Genomic DNA, 12,423 nt, shown 5'->3' with positions numbered 1-12,423 from the left:
GGTATGTTGCTTTCCGGAGGGAGGACATCGATGACGGATCGTCTCAAATTATATCATCGTAGCGGCAGATCTGCCAAGACCGGCTACGACGACTTGATCCTGTACACAGGATGTGCCAGCGGGTTCAAGCTATCATGCATAGTAACGGGCCCATGTCAAGCAACGCTCTCGACGAGCTATTAGGCTTTTAGTGGGATCACGGTTGAACCTCGCCAGAAAGACTCTACACGGCATCGTTGGAAATCTATCTATATAAGCCGAAGAAGAGCCGATCATCAGGAGCCCCAAAACTCGGCCGAGCACAAATTCAGATCCTGTACCCTGCTTTGCTTGATTGGGACTCTATAGCATGAAGGGCCTGTGGCCCTCGGAGACCGAAATGGACATCGAACCTGAGAAGTGGTCTGCGTAAGATTGACGGTTTGACCAGCGGTCACTTTCCGCGTCCCTAACCGCCCTAACTGAAAGGAACCTTTTGCGTGTTCCAAGTCTAGATGGTCTTCGTAGCGGTGGCATTGTCCCGTGTCCCGACCCTGCAGCCTTTCTTTGTCTTGTTCTTCTTCTGGGCAACTCGCAACTTCAACTCGCCCTACCGCCAGATAGCCGGCATCTGAGAGCACTCAAACATCTTCCCAAGCAGTCCTCTCGGAGTGATGTACCAGACGAGACATGTCGTTGAGTGGCTATAGGTGGGACACGTTGGGGTGCGCCTTTCATGTTGCACTGAGCAATAGATTGACATGCTTCCCGAGTAATGTGATTGTGTCGTGCTTCAGACTTTCACCGACGGGGCGATAAAGGCCTTGACAGCCAGAGTTGCGTCACCATCGTGAGACCGCAACAGTTCTGTCGCTTTGTTCTTCGTGAGGTCCAGTTCTTCGACCTACGATTAGAGTGTTAGTACGTGGCCTGTAACAAGAAGTATCTAACAACGTACTAGGAAGTTGACGTCCTCGGAAGCAATCTTGACCTTCTTCTTTGTTTCCACCTCTTTCTTCGCCTCGGTCTTCTTGCTGTCCTCCTTCTTCTTGCTCACACCACTTGCTATTTCTAACCTAGACATAGCCTTTCCCAGGGCCTCCTGGTCAGCGGCAGAAGGACCTTTAGTAGCACTGTCTCCATTCTCGTGCGACATGCCAGTCGCATTGAGTGCATTGAGCGCAGCTGCAGCCTTGCGATCTTCGGCGTTGGGAGGGAGATTCTGGGCGGTTTCATCGTCGCCAGCATCTGCAGCTGCAGTGGCCGATGGAATTGGTTCAGCCATGGTGCGGACGCTGTTCGGTCGTGTCAGAGATCGAAATCGATTGAACTTGACTGCGGAGTAGACAGAGGAACTTGGTCAACACATAAAAATCCAAAAAGGGAATAGTGTCAAATGCAACACCAGAGTCTCCCTTCTACACGCAGAGTCATAACTTTTTTCAGCCAAAACACCCCCATTTCAGAACGCCAGAATTCACTGAGAGATACGCTTGGTACATGACACGCGTGCTGAAGACGTAGTCGAAAGTCTCAAGTCTAGAAGCGAGATCCAGGTCGTGACAAGGGTACCAGTCAATCACGGACACTTTTACATCTGGTATTGCTCGCTACATCAAATCAGCCACAGGGACTTACCGTTACGCATTGTTTCCATATGGCCCGGAATGAAAATCCAAGTGTCTGGTCACCATCGAGCTGGAAAGGGAGACCCATAGTCCAGTCTGTCTCCTACAAAGACACAGCCTCCTTCGAACATGCTGTTGGGAAGCTAAACACGCTTCCACCCCTGGTGACACCGAGAGAGATTGTGAAACTGAAGAACGAATTGCGGGAGGTGGCCCAGGGCAATGCCTTCCTGCTGCAGGGTGGTGACTGCGCAGAGCTGTTCGACTATTGCAACCAAGACATGATCGAAGCCAAGGTCAAGCTGTTGTTGCAAATGTCTCTGGTCCTCATCTACGGTGCTAAGAAGAAGGTAGTGCGTGTGGCGAGGATGGCTGGCCAGTACGCAAAGCCGCGTTCCTCGCCTATGGAAACCATCGAAGGTGTTACTATGCCCAGCTTTCGAGGAGACATCCTGAACAGCTACGAACCAGACCCTGTGGCGCGCGAGCCCGATCCTAAAAGACTCGTCGACGCTTACTTCCACTCTGCGGCGACACAGAATTATCTCAGGGCCGCACTGTCGTCGGGGCTGGCTGATCTACATGCCCCTCTAGACTGGAGTCTGGGTCACGTACGAGATCCCACAGTCCGAGATCATTATCAGGCCATCGTCGAACGGATCACGGACACTCTTGATATGATGCGCACGATAGGACTTGACACGGGCGGAGGTCTGGAGACTGTAGACTTGTTCACGTCACATGAGGGTCTGTTGCTCGAGTACGAGCAATCTCTGACTCGGCTGTTCAAACATCCCTCGAACGCAGCGCCACCTACGATACCTTCGAAACCCAATGCATCACCAAACAAGCACAGGAAAACTTCTCTGCCCACGCAGCTTCCACCACCTCTACCTCCAACGAAGGGCTATTACGACACCTCGGCACATTTCATCTGGATCGGAGACCGGACACGCCAACTAACGCATTCGCATGTCGAGTTCTTCCGGGGCATCGCCAATCCAATCGGGGTAAAAGTAGGACCCAGCATGCCAGCCACTGACTTGGTACCTTTGCTCGATATCCTCAACCCGTCGCATGAAGTTGGCAAGATCGTCTTGATCACTCGCTATGGCCACGATAAGATCGCTGCTCACCTACCGGGACATATCCGAGCCGTTCAGGCTTCGGCGCATAGAGATACAGTCGTCTGGCAATGTGACCCCATGCACGGAAACGGGCGAAATGCAACTGTCACAGGCCCCAGCACCGATGGCAGGTCCACGAACGGAACGACGACTTTCAAAACCCGACGGTTCAGTGATATCTTGTCTGAGTTGAAACAAGCTTTGACAATTCATCGATCTATGTCCAGCTATCTTGGTGGAGTCCATCTAGAGTTGACGGGCGAGGCTGTGACTGAGTGTGTCGGTGGTGCTGAGGAATTAACTGAAGAAGACCTGAGCTTGAACTATACTACGTTCTGCGATCCCAGGTTGAACGAAAAGCAAGCGCTTGAACTCGCATTCCTAGTTGCTGGCTTCTACAGGGAGGTTCCTGAGAAGAGGCAGATAATGGAGTAAAACGGAGAAAATCCGAGAAAATCACGAAATGAAACTGCAGCTTAAGGAAAAGCATTGCACGATGGATTCTGCAACTTCAAAGGGATGTATGCGAAGATTTGAGGGAAAGCATGCTTTACATGTACGGATGTCTCATTATCCAGTACCTGTACCACAATCAGTATGACCAACTCGGCATGTTGGCAATCTTGAGTCCCCGCGATCGCTTGATTCCCTTTGTTCCTAACTCGACTATGTTGGAAAGCATTGCACTAACTGTACTTGGAGGCTCGACTCAGCAGTGGAGCAGTTCGCCATCAAGGCCATGTATCTGTGAAGGTGCCTCCCGTAGTATAGTCTCAATCATACTTACAGAGTTTGACGAGTGTATTGGGCAATGTAAGGATATCTCGAGCTGCGACCGCGACCGAGGAACCAGAGGAATCATCACGTGATCTTGAATTGCCCCCTTCCGGCAAGTAAAGCGAGCGCAGGTGGCACCTGCATTCGCGCTCCAAGGGATGCCAAACAACAGCTCGAAACTTTTGGCAAGCCATTTGTCTTCACCATTGACTTGACCCTGACCCTTAAGACTATATCTCTACTTGGCCCAAACAGTCATCCACCGGATCTTGATCCTACCTTGTGAATTTTCTGTTCCAGGTAGCAGATATGGCTTCGGGTCAATCATGGCTCAACCAAGATTTTGGTGGTGATGATGAGGAGTCTGACAACGACTTCAACCCTGGAGTTGAGGCTGGCTCCGACGCTGAAGATGATGCGGTAGACTCTAAGCCACAACGATCGAAACGAGACGCCAGTGATTCGGAAGACGAACGGCGCAGCACTTCCAGAACCAATGGAAAACGGTCGTCTTCGTCCGGTCGAAAACCGCAACCTCCGCTAGACGACGATGACGCAGACGCCGAAGAGGACGCAAAAGCGGATGACGATGAGGATGATGAAGGCGAGGGCGAAGACCTGAATGGGGACGACGATGAAGAGGATGAAGAAGACGAGGAGGACGAGGACGAGGACGCAGTCACAAGCCGGCCTCGAAAGCGTAGACGACGAGGGCTGAACCAGTTCTTCGAAGAAGAAGCCGAAGTCGACGAGGATGACGATGAGATCGAGGCTGACGAGGACGACCTGGGACCCGAATTCATCCAAGATACACACCCCGACGATGACATTCCGCCGGAAGCCGACCAGGATGATGCGCGGCACAGAGAGCTGGACCGACAGCGACAACTGGAGGCGTCTATGGATGCTGAGAAGCAGGCTGCAGCTTACAGGGAAAGATACGGACGAAGAACAACCGCAGCACTCAGCAATACTTCTTTTGTGCCACAGAATTTGCTGATGCCTGATGTCAACGATCCGAGCATCTGGGGTGTGAGGTGCAAAGCCGGTAAGGAGCGCGAAATCATCAGCAGGCTCATGAGGAAATTCTTCGAGAGCCAAAACAGTCGTAAACCGCTGCGCATCTGCTCTGCGTTTGAGCGCGGCGATGGGCCTATGGCTGGATATATCTTTGTTGAAGCTCGGCAGAAGGTTGATGTTGACGAGGCACTGGCAAATGTTCCGGATGTGTATCCGAGGTCGAAAATGAATCTGGTCCCTGTCAAAGAAATGCCCGACCTTTTGAGAATCAACAAGAGTAAAGAACTCGAAGTTGGGGGCTACGTTCGTGTCAAGCGTGGACTGTACCAGGGTGATCTGGGCATGATAGAGGCTGTTGAATCTAATGGTCTCGAGGTGACAGTGCGACTTGTTCCGAGGCTCGCATATGGAGCCGATGAGGATCTCACCCGTCCACTCGGCCCAGATGGTAAGCGCAAGCGTCCGAATGCGTTCGGTGCCGGGAACAGTGTTACCAATCGGCCGCCTCAGCGGCTGTTCAACGAGGCTGAAGCCAGGAAAAGGCATGACAGATTTGTGCAGCAGAATAGAGGTCTCTCTAATAAGAGTTGGACATACAAAGGCGACCAGTACGAAGATGGCTTCTTGATCAAAGACTTCAAACTACAGCTCCTCACCACCGAGAACGTGAACCCGAGGTTGGACGAGATCACGAAACTCACGAAAACTGCGGCCGATGGTACCGAAACTTTGGACCTGGAATCCCTCGCACACAGTCTACGGAACACAACAGCAGAAGGCAGTTTCCTGCCCGGCGATGAAGTTGAGGTGTATGAGGGCGAACAGAGGGGCATCATAGGCAGGACAGAGGCTGTCAAGGGTAACATCGTGTCTATCATGGTATCCGAAGGCGAACTAGCCGGTCAGCTTGTCGAGGTGCCGGTAAAGGGGTTACGGAAACGTTTCAGAGAAGGCGACAACGTCAAGATCATTGGAGGCAGTAAATATCGCGACGAAGTCGGAATGGTTCTTCGCATTAAAGACGACAAAGTCACTGTTCTCACCAACACGAGCAATGAGGAGATCACTGTTTTCAGCAAAGATCTTCGAGAAGCTACAGATGGTGGCAGCGGGGGTGCTGGAACCAGTAAATTCGATGTTCAGGAACTGGTCCAGATCGAGTAAGTCCTGCTCGAGAAATGTTCTAGTCTTTACTAACCCGTTGACAGTCCTACCACCGCTGGCTGCGTCATCAGAGCTGACCGTGAATCGATACGGTTATTGGACCAAAATGGTTCACTCACAACAAGAATGCCTTCACAGGTCCATAGGATTGAAACTCGGAGAAATGCCGTGGCTACAGACAAGAACGGTTCCGAGATTCGAGTGGGTGATGTTGTTCGTGAATCTGGCGGCGAGGGCAAGAGCGGCACCATATTGCACATCCACCGAGGATACGTGTTTGCCCACAACAAACTTGGAATCGAGAATTCTGGTATCTGGGTTGCAAGATGTAGTAACGTGATCACAACCGCTGCAAAGGGTGGTCGTATCACAGCACCTACCACGGATCTCACAAAAATGAACCCTGCCTTGCAGATGAAGCGTCCAGACATGTCCATGGCTCCGCCTCAACGACCTGGCCGCGACCCGCTTCAAGGACGACATGTCCACATCAACAAGGGCACTTACAAAGGTCACCGTGCGATAGTCAAAGAAACGACGGCCGGGGAAGCAAGACTTGAACTTCAGACCAAAAACAAGACCATCAACCTCAGCAAATTTGACCTTTCCATCGTTGAGTATGTGTTCCCCAATCAAGATATTGGAATAATGCTAATTTGTTTGCAGCACCAACACTCAGGCTAAAACGAGATACGAGGATTGGATTCGACAACGGGGTGGGCCCCCAGCCATGCGTTCAGGCTCCGGTGCACCAGGGTCTCGTATCCCCGATGGAGGCTTTGGCGGGCGAACTCCTGCTGGCGTCATGGATGGTGGTCGCACTCCTGCATGGGGTGCTTCATCAAGAACACCTGCTTGGGGTGGCGCTGGCGGTTCTGGCCTAGACTCTGGTCGCACTCCGGCGTGGAAAGGGCCATCAGGATCTCAGACATCCTATGGCGGTGGCGGGATGACTTCTTATGGCGGCGCGGGCAACTACGGCACCACGGGCAGCCGCACACCAGCTTGGAGTTCAAGTGCAAAGACTCCTTATGGGGCCGATCATGGCTTCAGCTCTTCCGGAAATTCTGGGTTTGATGCCTTTGCAGCAGGCTCAAGGACGCCTGCTTATGGCTCTTCATCGTCGCGTACACCTGCTTGGGGTGGTCCTGGCAATGCCGCGTCTGCACCTACTCCCTCGGCACGCCCCTATGACGCTCCCACGCCTGGCATGTCAGCACCAACGCCAGCTGCTTCTGGTCGTTACGACGATGACGCTTACACCCCTTACCTTAGTGCCCCGACACCTGGAGCCGGTGTTCAGGATGCACCAACACCAGCGCCAAGTTTTGCGAAGGGTGCAAATAGGGATCCACTCGGCCACAACCGTCTTGGGTTTGATGCTCCTACACCTGCAGCAAGCGCACCGACTCCGTATGCCAGTGGTGCATTTGATGCGCCTACACCAGCAGCTGGAGGACCGCGTTATGCAGATGATGATGACGAGGATTGAAAGCGGTCTTGGGGTCAAGCTGTGGCTTCAAAAGTGTATTAACGAAAAAAGTTCAAGGAGGTCCAATGGTACTTTTGACACGCCACTGACTTCTCAGCCTTGAGGCGGGTTCGCGACAGAGTCGTATCCCAAAACGCACTCACTACTGGGATGCAGAGCTTTTGGAAGCCGTGGTTTCCGTTGACTGCATCTACTCATACCTAGCAAGGGCAGTTTGAAAATGTACTATTGATGGGATCTGGTGCGTAAGCAACCACAAGACCCCAACTACTTTCGGCTTTGTTTTTCGGAGTGCTATAAGCATAAGCATTGCATCCTTGAAGACCAGCAAGGTTTCTTGGGTTCGCATATCAACCACCTACATTATCCCAGCCTTTTGGGTTCTTGATTACGAAAATGCAGTCATGGATGGTGGACATTTGGCCTGATTTCAGGCTATGGCCCAGCTAAATCAAGTTTGTAGAGGGAGGCCAGGCTTGACACGGGAGTAGACAAGTGCTCGGTGCAGGCTACAAAGATAGGTACAGTGAATGTGGGATGGGGAATGGGGAAGGGGAACCTCGTATGGAGTATGTGTTGTCCCACTGTACCTGCTGCGGCACGATGGAGTATGCCAGGATTGAGTATTGAGTATCTGATTGCCGAGTAACGACGAGTCGCGAGCAGTGAGCCGTGAGCCGTGAGTCGTGAGTCGTGAAGAGGAAATTGTAACATATACTAGGTACTTTTGCCTCCCCTTGGGGACATCACTTACACGTATGCATATATTCATGATGTCTCTTCCCCATCGAGTCAGCTACGCAGCCTGCCCGCCCGTCAGTCAGTGTCTTATGTATTTTTCACCAGATCCATTTAGCTTAATTACCTATGTAGGTTGTGTTGAAAAACGAACGATGACGGTAGTGTACGGATATCATTCAACGCCTTCTCTGCGGCCACAAGTCCGTGTTGTCACCACCGATCTGGTTCTTCCTCCCTCTTTGGGCGGTGTCAAGTTCTTTCTCGTAGTAGAATTCCCCGTCTCCCCCCGAAATCGCCAAAGTCACAATGAATGTCTCGAGGTTGATATTGAAAAAACAAAAATTGTGCTGTCAACATTCGTTTCGTCCGGCATTTCACTCGCTCAAACCTGTCAATCTCAGGCTTTCAGCCCAGAGCCTTTTCTCCGCCTCGGGGTTGAAAGCGTCTCGACTGTAGCCTCCGGCGTAATAGGGCGCATCTGGCGGGGTAGGCACGGCTTCGGCGACCTCGTCAAGGTAAAGTCCTCCCTTGCGCTCCAACTCTTTGGCCACCGCGGCCCAGACGGTGGTGGCGGCGCCTTGCGCGGGATTCTTCAACGTCTTCACCAGACCGGGATCGTCCAAGATGTCTTGGGTGTTGGCCAGGTGTCTCGCGAGAGGCGTGAGAATTCCTCCTGGATGCAGGCTAAACGCTCGTAGATCCTGCGACTGATATTGCCGGTCCAGTTCGTTCGCAAAGTAGATGTTGGCGAGCTTGGATCGGCCGTAGTCGATTATCGGCACGTACTCGGTGCGCTCGCGGTTGAGATCATCAAAGTCGAGCGGACCGTATCTGTGGGCAGCCGAGGCGACCGAGATGACGCGGGAGTTGAACGACGGGGTCGACGAGGCCAGAAGGGCGTCTTTGACTTGGTGGAAGAGATAGAAATGGGCTGAGGGGGTCGGAACGTGAAAAAGCGTCAGGGAACGGAAAAGTTCATGCGAATCTTGAAAATGGTCGGGCCAAGATGACAACTCAACATACCTAGATGGTTGGTGCCGAATTGAAGTTCGAAGCCATCTGCAGTTTTGCCCTGTGGGCAGGCCATTATTCCTGAACAGAACCAAGAAGGAGTCAATAAGTGTGAACATTCCTAATCCCAGGACGCCCCCTACTCCCTCGGTCCATTGGCACATACCTGCATTGTTGATCAGGACGTTGAGCTTGCCTTCGCTCTGGCGGAGAAATTCTTCCGCTCCGGCTCGGACGCTCGCCAATGACCCCAAGTCCATGTCGATCACAGAGACCTTTCCCGGCTTGCCGTCCGCTAGGATCTCATCGGCAACCTGCTTACCCTTGGCGATGTCCCTGGCGGTGATGTAGACGTCCGCACTGGTCAGATGAAGAGCTTTGGCGGTGTCGGCTCCGAGACCTCCTGGCGAGCACCCTGTAACGAGAATGACCCTGCCACTCCATTCGGGACTTGCTACGAGTCCTTGATCCTCGACGACCTGGGCGGCTGTTGGCCGGGCGTCCCCTGGACCATTGAGGGTTTCGGGTCTGTGCTGTTCGAGGTACGGAGCCAGGCGTGTCATTTTTCCTTCTTTCGCGTGCAACAACGAGACGACCCTGCGGTGGTAATGAAGAAAGGCTATGCAGAGGTGGTGCAGTCAGGCTTTTTCCTAGGCTTGACCCCCTGTACTGTACTCGTCCGTATCCATTGGACGGGGTGGGAAATTAGTCATCTCACCCAGCACGATCGCGCATAACTTGGAGATATGCAGGATGTGTGCGCTCGACATCACTAATGGCAGGTCACTGCTTCTTTGTCATGGCAGCCATTAATGTCCTCGGTGCTTCAATCATGGACTGATTGGATCATATGTGGTCTGTAGCGTGGCGTCTAGTCTCGAAATGGTCGATAGCCTGGAAGTTCTCGTAGATCATGTCCCCAAGCATCAGCGGCATAAGTGCGCTTCCTTTGTCGTGGGTAGATGGACAGGTGAACTGATGAACAGAGGAACTCCGAGGGCTCAATGTATGTACATGGATTCTCCGTAACGTGTCCACTCGTTTCTACGGTACTCGGTCGTCAAGAAAGGTCCTGGCGAGGTAAGGCCCCGAGTCTCTAGGGGTAAGTGACCCTAATGGCGCTTAGAGTTTAAGTGGTGTTATGGAGCCTTATAGGCTTTTTAGTCTATTATTTCAACAGGTATTTTCACAAAGCCTTAAGGCTGAGAAAACTATTCTAACTGAGGAAGGTAGTCCGACAATGTCACGTGCCTTAACTTTTTATCGATTACCGTCTGCGGGTAAGTTTCTTGCTGAAGAAGACTGTTGTCGCATTCTCGAAACGTACACTCAATCATAGCATAGCCAGACGTATCTCGCCCGAAGAGACCTTGTCATCACCATGTCCGGTCTTCTCGGCGTGGGCTACGAATCGAGCGATGACGAGACTCCAATAGCCCAGCCTACTCGGGCACAGCCAAAACCCATAAACGCTGCGCCAGACGTTTTCACAGAGGTTTGGTCTTTGATCTTGAAGCACAGTGCTGGTCGACCTAACGTACTACAGGACGCAAGTGAAATGCAGATAATGCTGGCAAATCCCACCAGCAATGCGCTCACATATAATGCCACATACGACAACCTCTCAAGGCCGTCGCAAGGCCCGATCAACCCTTTCAAATCGTCCACGGGAAACGCCCTCAAACGCAAGAATGTCCTCACGGGGCACGCCGAAGAGACTGCCATGTCCGAAGCCACTTTCAAAACACAGCATCACACCTTTCAGAGTCTTGGCTACTCGAAAGATCCTAGCTTAAACGGCGCCTACGTCGGGAACCTAGAGGCGGCCGCAAAATACGGCGGAAAGGATTTCGTAGAGATACGACACACGAAGGAGGAGAGTGCAATGATTCGAGCCAAGAGACAGAAGAAGGGGGACAGCAGCATAGTGGACGGTGAAGGCGCTTATCTTGGGCCTTGGGCAAAATACACAAGTGACGATGTAGCATACGAGCAAGCCGAAGCCGCCGCTGATCAGGAACTCGCCTCCGACGAAGAATGGGTAGAAGAAGGACTCGACCCCCTCCCGCCGCCTCCCAAGGAAGCCACGGCATATGCTGAAGACTCGAGTGTCGCCGAAACCACAGAGTTTCACGGTGCCTCGGAGTTCGACTACCAAGGCCGTACGTACATGCATGTTCCCCAAGACCTGGACATCGACCTGCGCAAAGAACCCGGATCTATACAGAACTACGCCCCAAAGAAACTCATCCATGTGTACAAATACCACACCAAACCTATCACGTCTTTACGCTTTATTCCTCGATCATCTCACCTCCTACTGTCCTCTTCTGCCGACTCCAAAATCGCCCTTTGGGATGCACACCACGACCGAACATTATTGCGCACATTCTCCGGCCACAACAAAGCAATCACAGACACCGACTTCCATTCTTCTGGTCGTAAGTTCCTTTCTGCCTCTTATGACCGCCAAATGAAGCTTTGGGACACCGAGACCGGTAAATGCATATCACGCTTCACGACCGGCAAGACGCCACATACCCTACGCTTCCATCCGGACGGCAACGAATTTATTGCCGGCATGTCAGATAAAAAGATTGTCCAGTTCGACACGAGATCCGGCGAACTAACGCAGGAATACGATCACCATCTCGGACCCATCAACACGCTCACATTCGTCGACGAAGGCCGGAGGTTCATATCGACCTCTGACGACAAGTCATTGAGGGCCTGGGAATACGGCATCCCTGTCCCCATCAAGTTCATCGCTGATCCCAGCATGTATGCGCTGGTGAGGGCGGCGCCGCACCCGAGTGGGAAGAGTGTTGCCTTTCAGAGCGCGGACAACCAGATCGTCGTGTACGCGGCGGGCGACAAGTTCCGACAAAATCGCAAAAAGGGTTTCCGTGGACACAACACGAGTGGTTACGCGATTGACGTGGCCATCTCGCCTGACGGGGGCATCATTGCCTCAGGCGACACCGGCGGGTTTGTGTGCTTTTGGGACTGGAAGACGGGCAAGATGTGGCATAAGATTCAGGCCGGTGGAGAGGGCACCGGTGCAGTGACCTGCGTCGCGTGGCACGGGCAGGAAACGAGCAAAGTCGCTACGGGTGGATTGGATGGTATCATTAGGTATTGGGACTGAGAGATAGCCCAAGGACCGAATAGAACAACAAAAGATCACCGGCCCCTCAACGAAGCCTGCACTGCATGCTAGGTATGTCTCGCAGGTCCGAGTCGACTGGAAAGGACGTGTTTGATGTGACTATCATCAATGTTTCCGTAGGTTCTATCACGAAGCTGGCCAACCGCGATAGATGTCGCCGGACCTGCGGCTTTCCGGCATAGTGTAGGCGCAAGGCTAGGCAAGTCCAATTGTCTGATGATGAAGGCCGCTCGAGTCTGGTCACGATCACGCGGGACGACACCAGAGGCTGAAAACGCAGATTCATGAGTGAGGCGAGAGTACCGCTGATATGTG

At 52.6% G+C, this 12,423-nt stretch overlaps 5 protein-coding genes across 5 annotated transcripts; 3 read left to right on the top strand and 2 right to left on the bottom strand.

The window, feature by feature from the left end:
• Window positions 1-772: 772 nt before the first annotated feature.
• Window positions 773-1,264, bottom strand: PV08_09701 (uncharacterized protein; the record flags this gene model as incomplete). The annotated part of the gene is made up of 2 exons (XM_016384017.1): window positions 773-883; window positions 938-1,264. The coding sequence occupies 2 exons, from the start codon at window positions 1,262-1,264 to the stop codon at window positions 773-775; spliced, it is 438 nt and encodes a 145-aa protein (XP_016232640.1).
• Window positions 1,265-1,636: 372 nt separating this feature from the next.
• On the top strand, window positions 1,637-3,169 carry PV08_09700 (uncharacterized protein; the record flags this gene model as incomplete). Its single annotated transcript, XM_016384016.1, has 1 exon — window positions 1,637-3,169. One exon carries the CDS (start codon window positions 1,637-1,639, stop codon window positions 3,167-3,169), a length of 1,533 nt encoding a protein of 510 aa, XP_016232639.1.
• Window positions 3,170-3,820: 651 nt separating this feature from the next.
• PV08_09699 (uncharacterized protein) lies at window positions 3,821-7,187 on the top strand (the record flags this gene model as incomplete). The annotated part of the gene is made up of 3 exons (XM_016384015.1): window positions 3,821-5,691; window positions 5,740-6,312; window positions 6,362-7,187. 3 exons carry the CDS (start codon window positions 3,821-3,823, stop codon window positions 7,185-7,187), a joined length of 3,270 nt encoding a protein of 1,089 aa, XP_016232638.1.
• A 1,115-nt stretch (window positions 7,188-8,302) lies between these two features.
• PV08_09698 (uncharacterized protein) lies at window positions 8,303-9,502 on the bottom strand (the record flags this gene model as incomplete). Its single annotated transcript, XM_016384014.1, has 3 exons — window positions 8,303-8,859; window positions 8,952-9,020; window positions 9,106-9,502. 3 exons carry the CDS (start codon window positions 9,500-9,502, stop codon window positions 8,303-8,305), a joined length of 1,023 nt encoding a protein of 340 aa, XP_016232637.1.
• An 818-nt stretch (window positions 9,503-10,320) lies between these two features.
• On the top strand, window positions 10,321-12,087 carry PV08_09697 (uncharacterized protein; the record flags this gene model as incomplete). The annotated part of the gene is made up of 1 exon (XM_016384013.1): window positions 10,321-12,087. The coding sequence occupies one exon, from the start codon at window positions 10,321-10,323 to the stop codon at window positions 12,085-12,087; it is 1,767 nt and encodes a 588-aa protein (XP_016232636.1).
• Window positions 12,088-12,423: the final 336 nt, after the last annotated feature.

Source organism: Exophiala spinifera (genome assembly GCF_000836115.1).
Source record: "Exophiala spinifera strain CBS 89968 unplaced genomic scaffold supercont1.7, whole genome shotgun sequence".
In the NCBI taxonomy this organism is placed as follows: Eukaryota; Fungi; Ascomycota; class Eurotiomycetes; order Chaetothyriales; family Herpotrichiellaceae; genus Exophiala; species Exophiala spinifera.
This window is presented reverse-complemented; position numbering and strand designations above follow the sequence as displayed.